Genomic DNA, 22,365 nt, shown 5'->3' with positions numbered 1-22,365 from the left:
GCAACAGGGAATTAAAACAACTCTTTTTAGGACAATAAAGGAAACAGAAAATGTGGAATTGAGGAATAATTGTCTTGTCAAATGAAGTTTCACTGAACCAGGATAAAGGGAGACCCAAATATCCCTTAGATATATCCCATCTCCCTACTTCCCACAGTATTTCCCTGCAAGTCATTTCGGATACAGTTTTCGACAAATTCCTCATTATCTGAACTTGAGCCATCATCTGAACTTGAGCTACTAGTTAAGATTTGACACTCAAGAACAAAATGAATTCAGAGGATGGATGTGGTTTCCTTCAGCCACCAAACTCACTATACAAACACTCACCTGAGTTCAGGAGCTCAACACATGAGAATAGCAAGGAACACATGGTATTCAGACAGAAATGTTATCCAACAGAGCCTTCAGAGGAAAGAGGGAAAAGGTCCTTACCTGGCTGTTTAGCAGTATCTATTGATCACTACCTGTGTCCTGAGATGCACTTTTCTGTTCAGCTTCTGTCACACTAGACTCTTGTTGGTTCACTCTACTCTACCTCTCCACGAGCAACTTCCTCATTCTCCACAGTCTTTCCATGTTTGTCTTCTTCAGGATTCTTTTCTCCTCAATTTCTACTCTCCTTAGACATTTTTGTCTTCCCACTGCTTCAAAAATAGCTATGCTCCTATAGCAGCACCCTATACATCCCCAGTACGGTTTATCACAGTGCACCGGTTTTATTTTGGCGGGGGACAGGGACTCGCTTTGTTGCCCAGGCTGGAGTGAAGAGACACGATCAGAGCTCACTGCAGCCTCAAACCCCCGGGCTCAGACAATCCTCCCGCCTCAGCCTCCCAAGTAGCTAGGACTACAAGTGTGAGCCACCATGCCCAGCCTTATACATTTAGTATTACAAGTGCCTATTACAAGACAGATATAAAACACTTAATGGTTGGCTGATGAAATTAGGAACATAGGTGGCAAGATTAGCTTTAGACACTAGTAAAAATGCCTCTTCAAAGAAATAAAAGGATAAAAGGTAAGGGAAAATGCAAATAAATTTACAGATTTGGGGGCAGAAACTTGAGTGTAAAAGTAGCTGATAATACTTAAATACCAAATCTATACAGAGAGGCACCTGCGGATATACAGAGAAGATTACAGAAGCTGACGTCGTAAGCTCACGGGCATAGTTTACCGAGGGGTCCCTCAATTCTCAACAGCTCTATCAAGTCACTGTGGTTTAGTCTTTCCTAGCTTGGATTCTTTTAATTATCCAGAAAGTCTGGGTGTTATATGCACTCCCTAGTTCAAGAAAAAAAGCTCTCAACCAAACTTCTTCAAACTGAAGAATTAATAATAATAACAGTTAATACTTATCTAGTATTTGTCAAGCACTATTCTAAGTGATTTACATATATTAGCTTATTTAACCTTTACAATAAACCTATGAGGCAGATACTATCAGCCCATGTTTTTCAGATGTGAAAACTGAGGTCCAGAGAAATTAAATAACTTGCCTAAGGTTTTGTCAGCTAATTAATGACAAGAGCCACTGCTGCTACTAAGTTGCCCAACTTGTCATCAGCAGAATCCAACTCTCGGTACCCTATGTTACAATTCCTCAAAAAGAAGAGCCAACCATTTCAGTGGCAAGGCGGTTACACTGAACCTCTTCTGCCCTGAAGGTGACAGCAATTTGTAGCTTGACCTAGTAGGTGCTCCTCAGCGCTTCCACATCTAATAGTAACAGTCAAGTGCAGTATATGGTAAAGACATGATAAGGAAAAGAAAAATAGGGGCTTAGACTCCTCAGGAATGATGGCCTCAGGCAAACAACCTCGATCAGCTGCAGTCTGGCCATGAGTGAAGGAAATCTAGGCAGTGGCAGAGGGAGATGATGAATATCAATATGGCCTTAGAACCAGCTGCTGCAGCAGAGACTATAGCCTAGTCCACTAATCCTCTATAGTGAGCCATTTTAAGAGACGGCTGCCAGTGTCTTTCTTGAGGAGCTGGTGTCAAGCACAGGTTTACTGTGGAGCACAGGCCATGTAAGAAACACATCCAAATAGGATCTTTCAGTGTCCTGCAACACACATGTCCCTCAAGAACCTCCTCAGCTCTGGCAGACAGTGCCTCTCACACACTGCCAGCATGCCACCTTCGTTCATGCTGCTGTTATATCTTCCTTACTCCTTTTGACAGATACCTCAAAGTTTATCACTTAACAAAACAGCAAAGATTTTTAAACTGGTAATATTCGATTCTTCACACCTGTAATCCCAACACTTTGGGAGGCCAAGGTGGGTGGACTGCTTTGAGCCCAGGAGTTAGAGAAAAGCCTGGGAAACATGGTGAAACTCCATCTCTATGAAGAATATAAAAATTAGGCTCACACCTGTAATCTCAGCACTTTGGGAGTCTGAGGCAGGCAGATTCCCTGAGTCAGGAGTTCAGCACCAGCCTGGCCAACATGGCAAAACCTCATCCCTACTAAAAATACAAAAATTAGCCAGGCGTGGTAGTGCGTGCCTGTAATCCCAGTAACTCGGGAGGCTGAGGCAGAATCACTTGAACCCACGAGGCGGAGGTTGCAGTGAGCTAAGATCATGCCACTGCACTCCAGCCTGGGTGACAGAGTGAGACTCTGTCTCAAATAAATAAATGAAAATATAAAAATTAACTGGGCATGGTGGCACATACCTGTGGACCCAGCTACTCAAGAAGTGGGGAGGATTGTTTGATCCCCGGAGGACGAGTTGCAGTGAGCTGAGATCATGCCACTACACTCCAGCCTGGGTAACAGAACAAGACCCTGTCTCCAAAAAAAAAAAAAAAAAAAATTGATATTAATTTAACTTCAAAAGCCTTTCAAAAAGTGACACCCTCTTGCCCAGTAACTCTTCTTCTAGCAATCTATCAAAGCAAAGTAACAGAAATACATGAGGCCTAGGCACAAAAATGTTACTGCAGTATTATCTGTAACATAGTTATAAAAATAAATAATCTAAATACCCAACACTAAGATAATCAAGTAATTTAACTCCCCTTCCAAAGAGATCCTTAGTAGAGAAGCAAAGAGAGACCACAAGCCTCTTTATCTTTGTGCTCCTCAAATTAGACAATACCCAAAACGTAAGAGGAATCCAATAAATTATTCCTAAATTGAAAATGAATATATTATGCTGTCATTAAAAATGCTTTTAGGTCAGGCACGGTGGCTCAAGCCTGTAATCCCAGCACTTTGGGAGGCCGAGGCGGGCAGATCACGAGGTCAAGAGATTAAGACCAGCCTGGCCAACATGGTGAAACTCCGTGTCTATTAAAAATACCAAAAATCAGCTGGGCATAGTGTCAGGCACCTGTAATCCCAGGTACTCAGGAGGCTGAGACAGGAGAATCACTTGAACATGGGAGGCAGAGGTTGCAATGAGCTGAGATCGCGCCACTGCACTCCAGCCTGGGCACCTTACATTTTGCTGTTTTTATTTTTATTTATTTATGTTGAGACAGAGTCTCACTCTGTTACCCAGGCCGGAGGGCAGTGGTGTAATCTCAACTCACTGTAGCCTCTGCCTCCCAGGTTCAAGTGATTCTCGTGCCTCAGCCTCCTGAGTAGCTGGGATTATACCCCCATGCCCAGCTAATTCTTTGTATTTTCGCTATGTAGATACCAGGTTTCGCTATGCTGGTCTGGATGGTCTTGAACTCCTGGCCTCAAGTGATCCTCCTGCCTCAGCCTCCCGAAGTGCTGGGATTACAGATGTGAGCCACTGTGCCCAGACACATTTTGCTGTTTTAAAATTTTCCACAAAAAAGAAAAAAAGAAAGAAAAAAATAAAAAAAAAAGAAAAAACTTTCCACAGTGAAGCTGGGCTTGGCACTTTGGCAGCCCAAGGCAAGGAGGGCTACTTCAGGCCAAGTTTAAAAGCAGTCTGGGCAACAGAGTAAGAACCCATCCATCTCCCTCTGTGCGCGCGTGCATCTGTGTGTGTGTATGTGTGTGTGTGTGTGAGACAGGGTCTCTGCTCAGGCTGGAGAACACTGTCACGAACACAGCTCACTGCAATCCCGAGCTCAGGCAATCCTCCCACCTCAGCCTCCTGAGTAGCTGGGACCACAGACACACGCCACCAAGCCCTGTTAATTATTTGTATTTTTATTAGAGATGGAGTCTTGCCATGTTGTCCAGGCTGGTCTCAAACTCCAGATTGCAGGCTCAAAAGCAATCTACCCGTTTTGGCCTCTCAAAGGGCTGGGATTACAGGTGTGAGCCACCACATTTGGTCCCCATCTCTAATTTTTTAAATATAATAAATTTAAATGACCTAAATACTAAGATGTTTCCTCAAAACATTTCTATCAGCTTGAAACATAATAGTTTTAGTTTGTCTTAAATAACCCCAACTCTTATCCACACTGGAGGATCAAGATTTCATACTGAGTCCAGCCAACAAAGAAGGAATAGTAGCAGGAAACAAGGTTGACAGTACCATTCTACAAACATACTGTGTGACCATCACAGAAGAACTTCGCTAGAAGGATTCTATGTCTAAGCTAAAAAGTGGGTTTCAAATTCTAGAGTTGTTAGGCCATCCCTGATTTAAAAAAACAACAAAAAAAAGGCTGGGCTTGGTGACTCACGCCTGTAATCCCAGCACTTTGGGAGGCAGAGATTGAGACCATCATGACCAACATGGTGAAACCCTGTATCTACTAAAAAAATACAAAAATCAGCCAACTGTGGTGGCACGTGCTTGTAGTCCCAGCAGCTCGGGAGGCTGAGGCAGAAGAATCACTTGAACCGGAAGGTGGAGGGTGCAATGAGCTGAGATTGCACCACTGTACTCCAGCCTGGAGTCACAGCAAGACTCTGTCTCCAAAAAAAAAAAAAAAAAAAAAAAAAAAAAAAAAAAAAATTCTAATAAAATGAAGTAGGCTAAATCACACACCAAGAAAATGTATTTTCTCCCTTTGTCACCCAGGCTGGGGTACAGTGGTGGATCACAGCTCACTGCTGTATTGACATCCCAGGCTCAAGCAATCCTCCCACCCCAGCCTCCCAAGTTGCTGGGAATACAGGAGCACATCACCACGCCCAGCTGATTTTTTTTTTTTTTTTTTTTGAGACACAAGGTCTCACCATGTTGCCCAGGCTGGTCTCAAACTCCTGGGTTCATACAATCCTCCTGCTTTGGCCTTCCAAAGTGCTAGGATTACAGGTGTGAGCCAGCACGCCTGGCCTCAAACTTTAAACTCTTCAGAAATATTTCACTTCTTATCCCAACCATTCATGGAATGGTTCCGAAAATTAACTGTTTATTAGAAAACTTGGAAAACTGGCCAGGCGCAGTGGCTCATGACTGTAATCCAGCATTTTGGGAGGCCGAGGTGGGCGGATCACCTGAGGTGAGCAGTTCGAGACCAGCCTGGCCAACATGGCAAAACCCCATCTCTACTAAAAACACAAAAATTAGCTGGGAATGGTGGCGTATGCCTGTAATCCCAGCTACTCAGGAGACTGAGGCAGGAGAATCGCTTGAACCCGGGAGGCAGAGGTTGCAATGAGTCGACATCCTGCTCAAAGTTAACATTGCCAGTAATGGGTCAAGGCAATGTCATCACATGCACCTGATGGGATACCGTGAAAAGACCACAGCATCAGTTCTGTGTACCACCTGAATCTAATCATGAGACAGTAGACAAACCTGAATTGAAGGACTGTCTGCAAATTAACTTGCCCGGAATACTACAGTCTGTTAAGAGCATCAAGGTCATTAAGGTCATGAATGGACTGCAGAACTTTAGATAGGAGACTAAAGAGATACGACGATGAAGTGCAACCCAGGATCTGGGTTGGATCCTTTTGCTCTAACGGTCATTCTTAGGACAGTTGGCAAAACTTGAATGGGGTCCCTAGATGAAGAGTATATGCAAGTTCTTAGTGCAATATGCTTCTTGCAACTGTTCTGTGAGTTTTATTTATTCCTTTTAAATGTGTTTTTGAGATGGAGTCTTGCTCTGGCACCCAGGATGGAGCACAGTGGCATGATCTTGGCTCACCGCAACCTGTGCCTCCTAGGTTCAAGCAATTCTCCTGCCTCAGCTTCCCGAGTGGCTGGGATTACAGGCACCCAGCACCATGCCAAGTTTATCTTTTGTATTTTTAGTAGAGACAGGGTTTCACCATGTTGGCCAGGCTGGTCTCAAATTCCTGACCTCAGGTGATCCAGCTGCCTCAGCCTTCCAAAGTGCTGAGACTATAGATGTGAGCCACCATGCCCAGTCTGTTCTATGAGGTTTTTTTTTTTCTTTTGAGAGGGAGTCTGGCTCCGTCACCTAAGCTGGAGTGCAGTGGTCCGATCTTGGCTCACTACAACCTCTGATCCTTGGGTTCAAACAATTCTCCTGCCTCAGCCTCCTGAGTAGCTGGGATTATAGTAATGCACCACCACGACCGGCTAATTTTTGTATTCTTCGAAGGAATAGGATTTCACCATGTTGGCCAGGCTGGTCTCAAACTCTTGACTTCATGATCCGCGCCCCTTGGCCTCCTAAAGTGCTGGGATTACAGGCGTGAGCCACTGTGCCTGGCCCTGTTCTATGAGTTTTAAGTTATTTTAAAAATAAAATAAACATTCGGGCGGGCACGGTGGCTCACATCTGTAATCCCAACACTTTGGGAGGCCAAGGCAGGTAGATCACCTGAAGTAGGGAGTTTGAGACTAGCCTGACTAACATGGAGAAACCCCATCTCTACTAAAAATACAAAAAAAAAATTGGCCGGGCGTGGTGGCACATGCCTATAATCCCAGCTACTCAGGAGGCTGAGGCAGAAGAATCACTTGAACCCAGGAGGCAGAGGTTGCTGTGAGCCTAGATCACTTCTTTGCACTCCAGCCTGGGCAACAACAGTGAAACTCTGTCTCTAAATAAATAAATAAATAAATACAAATACAAATACAAATAAAAAAATAGCAGGGGGTGGTGGCAGGCGTCTTTAATCTCAGCTACTCTGGAAGCTGAGGCAGGAGAATCACTTGAACCCAGGAGGCAGCAGTTGCAGTGAGCCAAGGTTGTGCCATTGCACTCCAGCCTAGGCAACAGAGCGAGACTCTGTCTCAAAAAATAAATAAATAAATAAAATAAACACACAACAAAAACCATAAACAGTGTGTCTGACTCATCAGTCCTTATGCCTTCCAGGCCCATCCCAAGCCTGCTAATCATTTGTGTGACTTCCCAGAATCACTTTCCTTTTCTTGGCCTACTTTTCCCTATTACAAAATAAGAGCTTTGGATATAACAAATAATCACTTTAGGCTGGCATAGTGGCTCATGCCTGTCATCCCAGCATTTTGGGGGCCTGAGATGGGGAGATTGCTGGATGCAAGGAGTTTGCAACCAGCCTGGACAGCATAGCAAGACCCCAATTCTACAAAAAATACAAAAACTAGTTGGGTATGTGGCATGCACCTCAGTCCCAGCTACTTGGGAGGCTGAGGTGGGAGGATCACTTGAGCCCAGGAGTAGGAGGTTACAGCTATGATTACTGCACTCCAACCTGAGTGACAACAATTTTTAATTATTGTCATTAATCAAAAACTAATAACAATAATCATCATCATCACTTTGGTTTCCTAGTCCAAAGAGGGAAGCACCCCGCCCTTCCCTCCACCCTGTTGTGAGAAGGGAAACCTGGCTGAGCACTGGGGTGCCTTCGAATGGCTTTGTGCCCTCTTTGTGCTCTACTACTCGGGAGCCCAATCCTGGTGTCACATAAACAGCGGGGCCCCAGTGCTGTGCCCATTGAAGAGCAGGCCCACTGTGAGGATGGCTCTGAATAACAAAGCTGGGACTGAGATTCTCACACTTCAGTGAGTATCAATAGAGATCACCCAGAGGGAGCAGGCATGGTGGCTCACACGTATAATCCCAGCATTTTGGGAGGCCAAGGAAGGCAGATCACTTTAAGGTCAGGAGTTCGAGACCAGCTTGGCCAACATTGTGAAACCCCGCCTCTACTAAAAAAATACAAAAATTAGCCAGGCATGGTGCCATGTGCCTGTATTCCCAGCTACTTGGGAGGCTGAGGTAGGAGAAGCCCTCGAACCTGGGAAGTGGAGGTTGCAGTGAGCCAAGATTGTGAAACTGCACTCCAGCCTGTGCAACAAGAGCGAAACTCCATCTCAAAGAAAAGAAATTGGCCAGGTATGGTGGCTCACGCCTATAATCCCAGCACTTTGGGAGGCTGAGGTGGGTGGATCATGAGGTCAGGAGTTTGAGACTAGCCTGGCCAACATGGTGAAACCCCATCTCTACTAAAAATACAAAAATTAGCCCTGTGTGGTGGCGTGCGCCTGTAGTCCCAGCTACTCATGAGGCTGAGGTAGGAGTTGCGCCAAGATTGCGCCACTGCACTCCAGCCTGGGCGATAGAGTGAGACAACGTCTCAAAAAAAAAAAAAAAAGAAAGAAAGAAAAAAGAAATCACCAGGAGGTACTCATTTAAGTTCAGGGCTGCAGTGAGCTATGATTGTGCCACTGCACTCCAGCTGGGTGACAGAGCAAGACTGTCACAAAAAAATAAAAGCACTTATCATTATCCAACATGCAATAAGTTTTCTTGTTTAAAGTCTTTCTTACCACCCTAGAATGTAGCACCATGAGGACAGGGACTTTTTTTTTTTTTTTTTGACACCATGTCACTCTGTCACCCAGGCTGGAATGCAGTCATCTTGACTCACTGCAACCTCCGCCTCCCGGATTCAAGCAATTCTCCTGCCTCAACTCTCCCAAGAAGCTGGGATTACAGGTGCACACCACCATGCCCAGCTAATTTTGGGGGTATTTTTAGTAGAGATGGGATTTTTGTCATGTTGGCCAAGTTGGTCTTGAACTCCTGGCCTCAAGTGATTCACCTGCCTAAGCCTCTGAAAGTGCTGGGATTACAGGCATGAGCCACCGCACCCAGCCAGGGATTGTCTTTTCTGTTCATTGCTATATTCCCAGCACTTAGAACGTTACCTGGAACATATAGGTCCGCAAATCAAAGGGCCCTCGGGAGCCAGGCTAGCTTTGGAGGCCCCAGGCAGGCTCAGGGATTAGGTTTGGGCCTGAGAAATCCAGGATCCACTGGAGACAATCTGGACTCTGCGACTACGTGGTGGGAGCAACAGCATGTCCCCGCCAGCTCCCTTCCCAGGGAAGGCGTGGTGGGCTGCAGTCTTACTGCCACCAGCCCAGTCCTTGGATCTAGACCTGCCATTCCCGATCCACACCATCTCACGCTCACCTGACTCTGAGCTCTCTCTTGTCCAGATCCTCCCTACCTTTGAGATGCTGCAATGCCGGTCCACAGTCTTATGGGCAGCTAATAACAGGGTTTCCAGCAGGATCTTGGTGGCACTTCCACCTTTCATCCGGGAGGAGCCGCCGAGACCCTCAGGCTGAAGGAGGCGAAGACACCCAAGAGGAATTGGGAGAGGATGAAGACTCCGGAGACCGCTTGTTAGTGACCCCCAGGCATGCATGTGACAGTACTGGTGGCCCCCAGTGTGTCTATGAGGATGGGTGCTGGGGTGGGCTTGACTGAGAGGAAGATTGGAAAGAGGGAAAAGGCCTGCTCTGGCCATTCCTGGGTATATATTTAGGACTCTCTGGGGAGGAAGTCACAGTGATTGGGTCTCTTGTCAGCTGGGTCAAGGGTTTTTCATAAAGTGCTTTCCTTTTCTTTCTTTTCTTTCTTTTTTTTTTTTGAGATGGAGTCTTGCTCTGCCGCCCAGGCTGGAGTGCAGTGGTGCAATCTTGGCTCACTGCAACCTCCACCTCCCAAATTCAAGCGATTCTCCTGCCTCAGCCTCCCGAGTAGCTGGGATTACAGGAACCTACCACCACACCTAGCTAATTTTTGTATTTTTAGTAGAGATATAGTTTCACCATGTTGGCCAGGCTGGTCTCAAACTCTTGACCTCAAGTGATCTGCCCACCTTGGCTTCTCAAAGTGCTGGTATTACAGGTGTGAGCCACCACACCCAGCCCAGAGAGCACTTTTGTTTCCAAGAAATTTCTCCCCCACCTCCCTCACCTCCACCATTTTCTGTGGTAGTTTATCAGTCCAAATACCACATGTCATATACTTTGGACAGACCAATGAAGCAGCCGTTGCAGGGGTCCAGATGTGGAACACAGCACACCGGACAGCAAAGAGATTCCAGCAAACAGAATGATAACAGTAGTGACTGAGAAAAGAAGATTGAAAGTCAACATTTGCAGAGAGGAGGAAAGAGAGATGAGTATCTGGGAGGTCAAAGCTATGGAATTCTTATGTCATACAGAATTCTACCTTCCTATCTCACTAAAGGAAGATGGAGGAGAATGTCCCAGATCGCATGGCCATCACTGGTAGAGGGAGGCACCAGCTGGAATTAGGCTAAGGCCCTCCTAAGGCCCAAGTGAGGAGAAATGGGGCTAGTGAAATGTATCCGCAATCCAGATGAGAAAAAAGGAACAGGAGAAAACAGCTTTCAAGCTAAGAAGGACCAGCCAATTTTGGAGAGGATTTAGAAGGCAGAATGAAACAAAACTGCACCCCATTTTTTAAAGCCCATATTTAAAATGTAAATATGTAAGACAGACAGACTGAGACATAACCGTGGCTATTCAACGCTGTCTATACATAGATGGCAAAGAGCTTCTTTAAACAGAAACTGCCCCAGACCACTAGAGTGTTTAATGATTACCGATTTGAGAGACAGCGTTGGAATGAAGATGAAATATCTTAAGGTGAAAAAGTAAATGGGAAAACAGGATTTGGTTTCTAACATTTTAGCTGACTCACAATGCCTCAGGAATTTAAACAAGGTGTAACAGAACCTAAAATCAGAGGCCCCAAGGAAGTGGCAAGCAGTTCCCAGGCGTTGGGGGGTTGGAGAACGTAGGAAAAGGAGAAGCCCTACCCCGATGGCAGGATTGAGCACAAAGGCTTTCTGTTTCTCCTGCATTTTCTGCATACACTCTGCCACTTGTCAGAATGTTGAACACCAGTCTTCAATGGGGTCATTTCTTGGGTCCAGAGAGACACAAGGTGGGGAGATTGTCTATGAAGATTTCAAAGGGCCTCAGCTGGGAGTCATGATCAAAGACTGCTTTGGGATTGAGGTCAGAGGTCAACAACTTCACACAGACGTATGCTTTGGACCTTTTAGAGGCACTGTGTCCCTGAACCCCAAGGACGGGGGTTAATAAAACATTCAGCACCTCAAGCCCAGAGCAAAACCAACACTCAAGTTTAAAGTTCCAGCCCGAGACCCAAACTGTCTTGCATAAGCCCCAATGCCATGGCCACACTAACCTCACCCTCTGCAGGCCCCTTAGGGAATGCCTGTCATTCAAATGTCAAAGTTGCCACCTTATTTTCCATCTTAGGGTCCACCAGAAGCCCTTCCCATTCATGGAAATACATTCTGGAAATCCCTCCAAAGAGTGAACCCTCAGTACTGGAGGGAGGGATAACGGTGAGGGAACCGAGCTGCAAGGTGGGTGTAGCACCTCACAGTTGTCAAACATTCCTTGAATAATTAATCAGGAACAAATCAATGTGTTAATGAGGCAGACTTGTTATCTGCTTAGTTACAAATCATGGAATCTCAAAGAATGAGGATCTTCTTTAGTTGATTTCTAATGGCTTTGCTGGGGGATAATTTGTGAATCACCCATTATGGCAGGACCTCAAAGAGTTAGTTACCTCTGTACATGGCACCCCAAATTTTGCCTTATCATCCCATCCTGCAAAGTTTCCATCCCTTCTTGAACTATTTTTGTATCACTGCTAGGGCAGAGGAATTTCACATATTTCATGCCCGTTGTGTAAAATGTCTCCTGTCATTTGTCCTCAAACTATTTCTGAAACTTGCTAGAGACCTAAGAAAGAGGAGACTAAAGCAGAAAGCAGAGACAGGGTTCATATTGTATGGTTTAACGTCTAGATTCCTAAACACAGCTGGGCATCCGAATCATCTGGGGAGTTTTGTTTTTTAATAACCATCCATTTCTGGTACCACATCCACCCTAAGATTCAGATTCAGTAGTTCTGGAGTGGAGCCCCAAAAATATGTATTTTTAGAAACCTTCCCAGATGACTCTGAAAATCAGCCAAGTTTGGGAGCCACTGATTTAAGGAACAACTGGAAGATCTCCACGCCTACACTGTTTGAAATTCTTCATTTCACTTAGTCATAGGGCCTGAAATTAGCATCCACTGCAGCAGATACATTTTGGTGAAGGAGGGCCCTCCATGAAAAGGATCAGGGTTTGGATATTTCACATTCATTTACAACTTCTCATGAATTATACTACAGCCTAGAATCTGGGAGGTAGAAAAGCACCTTCGAAAAACCCGCTTGTCCCCCTTCCCAAGACCAGCGCTAAATACAAAAAGCTGCTCTAAAATCATCAACAAGCCTCTGCCGCATCCCTCTGGTGTCAGGAAGCCCTCAGCTTTGTCAGGTGGCCCAATCCAGTGGTTTATTTAGCAGATTTCCCCAAACCTGGCTCTGCATCAGAATCTCCAGGGATGCTTTCAAAAAATAGATATTTCAGGGCCATACTCCAAACCTACAAAACCAGATCTCTCGCACAAGGAACTAAGAATCTTCTTTTTTTTTTTTGTAACATTCCCCAGGCAGCTCATGCACAGAACCACATCTGAGCATGGGAGGTGGAGGCTGCAGCGAGCTGAGATCACGCCATTGCACTGCAGCCTGGGTGACAGAGCGAGATTCTGTCTCAAAAAAAAAATTTTTTTTTTAAAAACAGGCAGCTGGCTGCATTGGCCAGCCAGTATAGTTCGCTTACCCCTGGGCTAGTCCACCTATCTTGGTTGTTGATTGATTGATACAGTTATTCTGAAATAGAAACCCTTCCCCATCTTCCCACATTCATACAAATGGATGCAAGTTAGTGAAACGAAAACCAAAATTCCTTGAGCAAACTTCCTGCTTTCTAGCACCCACCTCACTGATCTATCTCCCATGCTATTCCATTCCCACTCACTTCTTCTCTCTAAAATTCATCCATAGAGTTGAAAACCCCAAATAACCCAAATACCTACAACAGCCAGTCAGGTGACATAAGTATGCAAAGTGGACCAAGTGTAAGGCAATAAGGAATGGGGCTAAGGCAAGCTGGACACAATCCCTGCCTAAAGGCATTCAACTCAATTTCTAAGAAGCACAATTCAGGCCAAACAAAATAGTCACAGCCTAACTTGGTTTACCTGTCACCCCCTGCAATGAGGTAGGTGTAAAGAGGTTTCTGTCCCAGACCCTTCATCAGTTGATTAAAGGACACCTGTCAAGGGGGAGAGGATGTGAAGGGGTAATGACAGAGAAGAAACAATTATCTTGGATTTTCAACTCCTAGAGGACAGAGACTATATAATGATTCTCTTAGACCAGTGCTTAATCCAGTCCTACATGGAATCTGGCGCTTCAAGCTGCCACTTGGGGATGATTAGTTGGCGGTGTATGGGATGTAGAGACATTGACAACAGACTGGTGGGACTCAGATGGGCTCAGAAGAAATGGGACTTCGTGGTGACGCCTAGCTTCTGGAAGAGAGAGAGAGCCAGGCTTGGAGTCCAGGTCTAGTGAGGGGGCACCTGGGAGCTCAGTTATGGTGATCTTTATGGTCCTGAGGGTCACCTCAAGAAGTGGAGAGGGAAGAAAACCGGGGACCAGGGTGCTCACCGACATGAGGAATGCCATCCGGCCACAGGTGCCCCCTCCACTCAATACAGCCAGCCCCCCATCTGGCTCCTGAAGAAGGAAAAAGGCGTATATCACCAGGGCCTGGCTTAGGTTGGGGGAAGCATATTCTTCATCAGTAATGCAAGAGAAACTGAAAAGACTCCTTGTCCCTCCTCTCATCACAAAAGTGAACAAATACACGCAGTGTAGTGTAGCAAAAAGAACACCGGATTAGAGAAACCAGTTTGACTCCCATGTCTTGCTCCACTACTTATTCAAATCCTTACTTATCCCTGAAAGAACTGAAAGCAGCTTTGTCATCTAAATAAAAGTACATAATAAAAGCAGCGTTATCCAGCAATTATTAGCTGGGTGTATTTGAGTAAGCTACAGTGACTATCTTTCTAAGTCTTTGTTATTTCATCTGATAAAAACAAACAAACAAACAGAAATCATATCAACGTCACAGGTTTTTGTGAGGGTAATAGCTGTGAAAGTAGATTGTCAATTATAAAGTATTAAGCAGATAAGTTATTATTATTTTTGATGATTAAGATGAAAATAAGGATCCAAAAGGGAAGATCTTCATAAGAGAGAAAGGAGAATGAGATCTATAAAAGTGAGAAATAGAGACCAAAGAAAGAGAAAGAGGGAAACGGAAAAGCTGAGGCAGGGAGCAGAAGGAAGGTTAGTACCTTCAGCACTTCCTGAACTTTCCCGGCCACTTGTACCATGGTGGTCAGAACAGATTCGCTGTAGCGTCTCTGCAGGGAACAGGCAGGAATCAGAAGCCAAGAAGAGGAGGACGGTGGATGGCGGAGGGGGTCTCAGGGTTTCCAATATTAGGAGCCATGGTCAGGGAGGGCAGAGGTGGGATTGGGGTTGGCATGTTTATTTGCAGGGTCCAGGGCATGGGTCTGGGTTACCTGGTATGTGGGCAGGGCTTGGCCCTCCTCCTGGAAGATCTCAGCATCACATTGCCCCAGCAGTTGAACAATGTTCTCAGCATCTGCTTTGTCTAGGTCCCGGGTCAGTGGATTTGTCTTCTCTGTGATTGGCACAGCTTCCTCATACCCAGACAACTAGAAGGAAGAGGGGACAAGGAGGGAGCAGGAAGCCACAGCCTCATTCATGCCTGCTGAGTTGGAGGTGGGAGTGGCAGCAGGCACAGAGTTTGGACACACACACACACACACACACACACACACACATCACACTGGAAACTCAGCCTGCACTTGCTACTCTGGGCATATTAGGGAAAGAACATCAGGAAGGAAAAAGAGGTGAGCAGAAACCCAGGGCGGAGGGAAGACTGGATGAGAAATAATTCTAGGAATCAGCACAGAAAGCCAACATGGAGAAGGGGTCTCACCTCCCACTGGCCAGGCTCCGGGGTCTCAATGACATGTTGAAACCGTTTTGTGGCCGGCATGGTCCTGTGCTGTGGATACACTGTTCTGCCTGCCTCTTCAGCCACACAAACCCCTCTGGTCACAGTGACTCTGCTCCCAGTTGGCAGGGCCTTATCTGAGCCACAGTGATGATTAACCCAAGCACCCTGGGCTCTCAGGGCACCCCCTGCCCTGTACTGCCGCCTGCACCACCCTTTCCTGGTCGCTAGGCCCCCAGCCCTCTGGTAACCTCAGGGAAACTCCTCTTTGCATTCACCATGACTCCCCAGGCTCTGCTTTGGCCCCTGAAGAGGAAGACCTGAGGCTCCTGACTCTTGCCCTACAGGGACAATGCCCTCTTCTCCGGAGGACCTAGAGCTTGGAAGTGCAGGACAACACCCAGGGCAGTGAGAATCCCTGGGCAGGTGTCCTCCAAGGCCAGAGATCAGGGTCTACAGGTCAGCAGAAGTCAGAGGACCTGGCCCATGACTTGATCACACGCTCCGCAGGCAAAGTCCCACTGGTGTGCCTGTGGGCACCCTCTCCTCTCAGAAAGGAAGGCAGCAGAAGCTTCCGAGCCCCAAGTGTGCACACACTCTACTGGACATTACAGCTGGAAAAATGCCAGAGACAGAAATACTGCATGGAGAATTGGAAACCAAAGGATCTGCCCTAGACACAATGTTAGCCAGCATCTATTTACACTGAACAACACACTTTTCACAGACAGTATCTCATGGGATACACCAACACTAAGATGATGGTCAATATTGACACCTTCATTTTTCAGATGATGAAACAGGCTCAGAGTAGTTGAGTTGGTTGCTTAAGATCACGCAGCTGGACAAATTGGGACTCACATCCAGGTTCTCACTCCAGGTTTCAAGCTCGACCAAAGCATGAAATAATGTAAGGGCTTACATGTTTATTGAACAAAGGAAGTAACCAAAAAATTGGTGCAAATTTACAATCATCATCCATTCACACAGTGTTGTGAGATTTATAAAGATCTCTCCCCAACATTGTCTCATTCGAGCCTCACAACAACCCTGTGAGGTTTCGCTCGCTTTGCTTTACAGGTGGGAAACCTGCGGCGCAGATAAACCAGTTTCTCCAAAATCACACCGTAAGTGGCAGAGCTTTAGAAAAACAAAAACAAACAAACAAAAAAAGACGAAAAGAAAGGAATAACAATTTTTTTAAAAAGCCATAGGTCTCTGAGCTTTGATTCTCCCTAGAAGCCCAACACTCTTAACAATCTCTGTATCTCCAGGTTTTAACTGGACCCATAAAAGATGCTCAATAAATATTTGCTGAATAAATGAAAGAATGAATGAGAAAGCGAACGGAATTAAATCAGATTATGAATGGGAAAGAGACTTAAAAGCTGACGCAGTCTATAAGTAAGGGATTGTGAAAGCAATTATTCTCTTCATCATCCCTCTGTCCCCTCTCCTCTTAGCCCCTCGGGCACTGGAGGTGGAATTCCTCCTCCCGACTTGGCTCTTCCACGCGGGAAGGAAGGGGATCTCCCAGGTGCCGGAGACCCTCGCACCCGAGTCTCCCCCCACGCCCCCGCCGGCTCCTCCGCCTGAGCTGGGAGAGAGAAGGGATAAGGGATGGGGGCCCCGGAGGCGCCATTGGGAGGGTCATGGGAGGAGCCCCGAGAGGACAGGGGTGGGGGGCTGGAGGGGAATGACGGCGGTCAGAACCCCGGCGTCCCGGTCGGGCTGCGGCGGAGCCAGCGGGGCCAGCGCTGCAGAAGGTGGCTGGCTCTCCGGGACGGTCACATCCCGCTGCAGGGGCGGGCGGAGGCCGCCGCACTGCCTCCCGCATCGCGGACCCAGGCCAGCGTCCGGGCAACGCCCCCTGCTCCGGGACAGACTCCCCGCCCCCCGAGCTCTGGGGGCTCCGCAGACCCGCGCCCGCTCGGCCCGCAGCTCGGCCCCGCGCTGCCCGCCTCGCCGGGCCCGCGCCAGGATGGGGTAGGGGCAGCGCCACCGAGTCGGGCGATGGGCCGCCCTCTGGGCACCGAGCAGCCCCCAGAGGCCTGACCGACCGCGAGGACCGGCGGAGGTGGGTGTGGGCAGGGCTGACCGCGCTCTGGGGGCGCCCGGGCAATGCAGGGGCGGGAGGACGCGGGGAAAATAGGGCTGTTGTGAGCTGTGGGGAGCCCAGGAGAGCTGCTACCCCTCCCCCCGGGCGTTCTGGGCAGTCCTTGACCCCTCACAACTCCTGCCACCTCCAGGAGCCCCGCCTGGATGTCAAGCGGATGCCCCAGTGCCCCCCAGCGGACTCGGTGGGGACATGGCTTCACTGATGCCCCTTTCCCCATATCTAAGCCCCACGGTCCTCCTGCTGGTCAGCTGTGACCTGGGCTTTGTGCGAGCAGGTGAGTAAAGGGGAACGGGGCTGAGGGCCAACCAGAGCTGGTCAGTGGGTGAACCTGTTAACATCCTGGCTCCTGCAGACCGGCCTCCCTCTCCTGTGAATGTGACGGTCACTCACCTCAGAGCCAACTCGGCCACTGTGTCCTGGGACGTCCCAGAAGGCAACATCGTCATTGGCTACTCCATTTCCCAGCAAGTATGAATCACCCTTCTGCTCCCCCAACCTGTGTCCTTGGATTTCTGCACATTCCTTCACTTAGGTGGGGGGATCTGGAAGCAGGCTATCCTGGCTCGGGCTGCCCTTTTCACGCTACTCCCCCGGAGTGCTTGGATGTTGAAGAGTCTCGGTTGAGCCTTGTGGCCTGGCACTGGGTCGAGGCTGTCCTCCTCTCCCCTCCTCTCCCTGCAGCGGCAGAATGGCCCCAGGCAGCGTGTGATTCGGGAGGTGAACACCACCACCCGGGCTTGTGCCCTCTGGGGCCTGGCTGAAGACAGTGACTACACAGTGCAGGTCAGGAGCATCGGCCTTCGGGGAGAGAGCCCCCCAGGGCCCCGGGTGCACTTCTGAACTCTCAAGTGTTCTGACCGGCTACCTTCAAACAGCTCAGGCCCAGGTGAGGGTCTGTGCTATTGGATTCTCTGGCTGCTTACCCGGCTTGCAGCCTCTTACTTACTTCCCCAAGACAAGAAACAGTCCAGCTGAGGTGAATAGGATGATTTAATTCATTTATTAATCAATTCATAGTATTGTACTGCCAGGAAAGGAAGGAAAAGCAGGTGAGAAGGGGACTGGGTATAGACAGGCTGGTATTGAGTACAGACAGGCTGGTATTGAGTTGTTCGGGGGAAGGGCTTTTAAGCTTCCTGTTACGCAACTTCACATCAGCTGTAACCTGCATGAGTGAGTAATTAACCTGCAGCCATCTGCTTTTTGGTCGCTAACCACTTGTCCACCAATGGCTTCCTCCCACGGAGGGGCTACTCTACACTCCAAGGGCAACATTATGATGGGTTTACCCTCTCTAATCCCCAGCATCTCCATCCTGCACATGTCTGCACAGAGAGCTATTCCCCAGTAACCTGGAGTCTGCCTTCTCCCTTCTCAGGTGACATCACAGTGGAGGGTCTTGATGGAGAATGACCACTGCAGACTGGGAAAGTGGTCATCATTGTGGTGGTGTTGCTCATGTGGGCTGGTGAGTAAGCAGCTAGACAGGGGACCAGGGACTCAGTAAAGGTGGGGGGTGGCAAAGGTTGTCAGGAGAAAAAGAAGTGAGAGAAATGGGCCAGTCGTGGTGGCTTATGCCTGTAATCCCAGGACTTTGGGTGGCTGAGGCAGGCAGATCACCTGAGGTCAGGAGTTCGAGACCAGCCTGGCCAACATGGTGAAACCCCATCTCTAGTAAAAATACAAAAATTAGTGGGATGTGGTGAAGGACGCCTTAATCCCAGCTACTAGGGAGGGTGAGGCAGGAGAATCGCTTGAACTCGGGAGGTGAAAGTTGCAGTGAGCCGAGATCTCGCCACTGCACCCCAGCCTGGGTGACAGAGCAAGACTCTGTCTCAAAGAAGAAATAAAGAGAAGTGAAAGAAATGGAGTGGGGAGATACTTAGTTGAGGAGGGATGATTCGAAGTTTGAAGAGAGGCAGAGGAGGCTGTTGAGAGCCCAGAGAGGAGGACTGCATTGGGCACCAGGAATTTAGGATGTTCTTCATGGATTTTTCTAGAAGCTATGGGGGTATCTCCCTGGGGGGAAGGGGTAGAGATGAAGGCTCAGACTGTATTGTGTTTCAGCTGTAAATGGGCTGTTCTGCCATCAGTATGACATCAGCAAGGACAACGACTCCAACAACAATCCCAAGGAGAAGGGAAAGGGGCCAGAACAGAGTCCTCAGGGAAGGCCAGTGGGGACAAGACAGGTGATGTGGGGGCCAGTGAGGGCGGAAAGGGTGCTTTTGCCCCTGAGGGGCAGCCAGGGAAAGGAAGAAGGTCAAAGAGGGGCAGAAAAAGATGAAAATGGAAGACCTGGGATGAGGGGAGGCTGGAGAGAAAGGGTGGCACATATTACCTTCCTGAAATTGAGACTCAGACCATTTTCTTTCACAGAAAGTCACCATCCATCAACACCATCGATGTTTGAGGGAAGAAACACACCCAGAAGAGAGATGCACTAACCACTTGGGGATGGGGTGGGGTCAGGGAAAGCCCAAGATGGTGATCTGCTGGAGACTCCCAGAGGGTAATGACACTCCCACAATCTCAGGCCTGGTACCCATCCTCTTTCCACTGTGAGCAGAGCCAGTCTGTTAAGAGTCTGTGCCCCTGGACCTGGGGAGCGGATATCAGATGGGATATCTCCTCCCATCCCCTGGTCCAGGAGAGAGTCACTTGTTCTACTCTATCCCATTATGTCCCAAATGGGGCCCCATTCCACCTGTATCAGGACTCTCAGCATCCCCAGCTGCCCCCACATCTTGCCTCTGGGCCTCAGAGAGGGGTGTTTCTGTGGGTACTCCTCTTTCCCCAGCAAACAAAAGGAATTGTCGCAGCCTAGAGGCAGATGCTGCACTGCACTACTCCAATGTCTTCCATGGAGCCTCAGGTGCTCCCCCTCTCACCTGGCAGCCCCTTCAGCTGCCAGTGATCTCACTCCTTGGACATATTTCCAATAAAGGTTCTTGGACAAACTGGAGCTGACTGCATAGTATGCCGACGACATTTCCTCACCTCGTCTCTCTCCTGACCTCCAAGGGCCCCTCACACCACCAACTACTTGACAGGAGCAGATTCTCATTGCAAGGTGTAAAAATACTCCACCCTGGGATAGGGACCAGGAAGAAGAGGTGTAGAAAACTAGAACCCCAGATTCTGTTGCTTTGTTGGGTGAGAAGGGGAAAAAGACAAGAGAAAGATGTAAGTTTCAGCACCACTGGAAACTAAGGTGTATCATATGAGAGGGCAGTAGCTTTTTTTATCTTCACTGCTTGCATCAACAGCACAGCTCCTCATCACTTATTCTTCTGACTCTTCCATCAACCCTGGGCTAATGGTCAGAAAAGGACTAAGCAGTGTCTTGGGGACTAATGAACGGACAGCTACACTCATGGATTCCTGGTGCCACATGCTCCTATCCTATGTGTTCCTGTGTCTGTTCCTCCCTCCTTTGTGTTCCCTTTCTGCTCTGTCTCTGTTTAGTCAAAGTCAATAATAACTGTAAATCATAAATGAGTTTATATTCATGCTGTGCCACCATATCCAGAGGAGGATTCTCTTTTTTTCTTTTTTTTCTTTTTTTTTTTTTTCTTTCACTATTTCCAGTAATGGCTATAAGCAACAGAGGAGGATTCTGAAAATAAAACTGAGGGGTTGGGACTCCCCTGTCAAAAGAATTATCATTTGAGCTCTGAGGCCTACTTGTTTCCTGTGAAAATAGGGGCTGTCCTCTACTCTTTCTTATTTTCTAAGGGGTGGTTGGTGGCCATGAGACAAACACCTGTTGACATTTGCAACCACTGTGGGGGAAGGTTTCTGGACCCACAATCTCTCTAGAGAGCATACTACACTTTCCGGAGAGTCACAGATCTTCCCAGCTTTGGATCATTTCAGAGCAGGCTTATGAATAACTCCTTTTCTGCATTTCAATATCTCTGGTATGTTAGAAGATAGGCCAAAAATTCGGAAAGGAAAAAATTCGGAAAGGAACTCCAATCCAAACAAAGATCGACAAGTCAGTATCTTTTCTACTTAACCAATCTCCAACCCCAGGTATCACAAGACAACTATCAGGTAAGTCAAGTCTGATCTGCCCTCAAAACTGAACCATAGAAGCACTCCAATGTAAACAGCAGTCTTTAACTCACCATTACCCAATTTGAAAGTAGGGTACCTTACATTTCTCTGGCAGCTAGTTTGAAAACACTCATCTCTCAGATTCTGAGAAAAAATATCATCATTTATTGGGATGGGAGTGTCACAGGTTATAGTATCATGGCATGGAGAGAACGAGCTAGGAGTTGAGAAGGAACATAAAAGGTGTTTAAAGCTACCAACTCGGGGTTGAATCTCAGTTCCAAGTCCTTTGCTGACTGTGTTAGTATGAGCAAGTGCCCTGAGTCTCCTGTTAGGTAAAATGAGACTAATAATAACGCTATTCCCTTCAAAAGGCGGTTTTGGGATTAAATGACATAAATGCATGTATGACACTTTGCACAGTACCTGGCAGACACATACTGAGCATTAATCGTTAGCTATAGTTATTAGCCTTGCGATCCCGAGCAAGTCATGTAAAGAACCTATTTGGGCACAATTCCGTCAACTGCAAAAGGCCTATCATAGCAACCGCCCTGCTTTCCTCCAGGGTTGTGAGGACTAAAAGAGTGCACTCAGCAACAGTCAGGTATGACAAAGAGCAAGATGGACAGCGATGATGTAGGACCCAGGGCTGGCCGAAGGCTTGTGGGCGGGGCTTGATTTTGGGTTTGCATGCGGCGACGGGATTGGTCAAGAAGAGCATTCATCAAGCCCTCTCAAGGGCCCGCCCCAGGTGTCACTGCGCTTGCGCACCTTCTGTTTGATTCGCCGCAAAGCTACGTGTGACCTTGCTACGCTTGTTGCGCTCGGGTGGCAGAAGCGTCAGTGGCTGTCGCTGCGGCTGCGTGGCGGGTTGTCCAGAGAGTTGTCGCTGTCCGGTAGCATCTGAACAACAGTTGCACGTCAGGCAGTTGAAGCACTTGAGGACCCTGCTGAGCCCTCAGGTGAGGAGTTGCGTGCCCGTCCCTCTCCCTTTCTCTTTACGTTTCGAGAGAAGTGGGGAAACTGAAGTTTGTTAGTTTGTTTTTTTCTTTTTTCGCT

The 22,365-nt window shown here is 47.8% G+C and overlaps 1 protein-coding gene and 1 pseudogene across 6 annotated transcripts in view; one reads left to right on the top strand and one right to left on the bottom strand.

Annotated features, from left to right (window-relative positions):
• Window positions 1-15,386, bottom strand: part of LOC105712647 (glucokinase regulatory protein-like) — a 55,332-nt gene extending 39,946 nt beyond the window's left edge. For 2 of the 6 annotated variants that reach the window (XM_064363932.1, XM_064363934.1), the window contains exons 1-4: window positions 15,105-15,386; window positions 14,659-14,814; window positions 14,428-14,496; window positions 13,733-13,801 (exon numbers count right to left, since the gene is read on the bottom strand). In XM_064363932.1, coding sequence (XP_064220002.1) covers window positions 13,733-13,801; window positions 14,428-14,496; window positions 14,659-14,814; window positions 15,105-15,164 — 354 coding nt within the window. In that variant the 5' untranslated portion in view covers window positions 15,165-15,386. Of the gene's footprint in view, window positions 1-2,713; window positions 2,801-9,004; window positions 9,434-13,260; window positions 13,335-13,732; window positions 13,802-14,427; window positions 14,497-14,658; window positions 14,815-15,104 lie in introns of those variants that run through there. The other 4 variants (XR_010337908.1, XM_064363931.1, XM_064363933.1 and 1 more) reach the window with 4 other exon arrangements.
• Window positions 15,387-17,395: 2,009 nt separating this feature from the next.
• LOC135268122 (fibronectin type III domain-containing protein 4-like) lies at window positions 17,396-20,206 on the top strand (annotated as a pseudogene).
• Window positions 20,207-22,365: the final 2,159 nt, after the last annotated feature.

The sequence above is a fragment of the Aotus nancymaae genome, unplaced genomic scaffold (assembly GCF_030222135.1).
Source record: "Aotus nancymaae isolate 86718 unplaced genomic scaffold, 86718_ANA_hifiasm-v0.15.2.pri h1tg000057l, whole genome shotgun sequence".
Classification (NCBI taxonomy): Eukaryota; Metazoa; Chordata; class Mammalia; order Primates; family Aotidae; genus Aotus; species Aotus nancymaae.
This window is presented reverse-complemented; position numbering and strand designations above follow the sequence as displayed.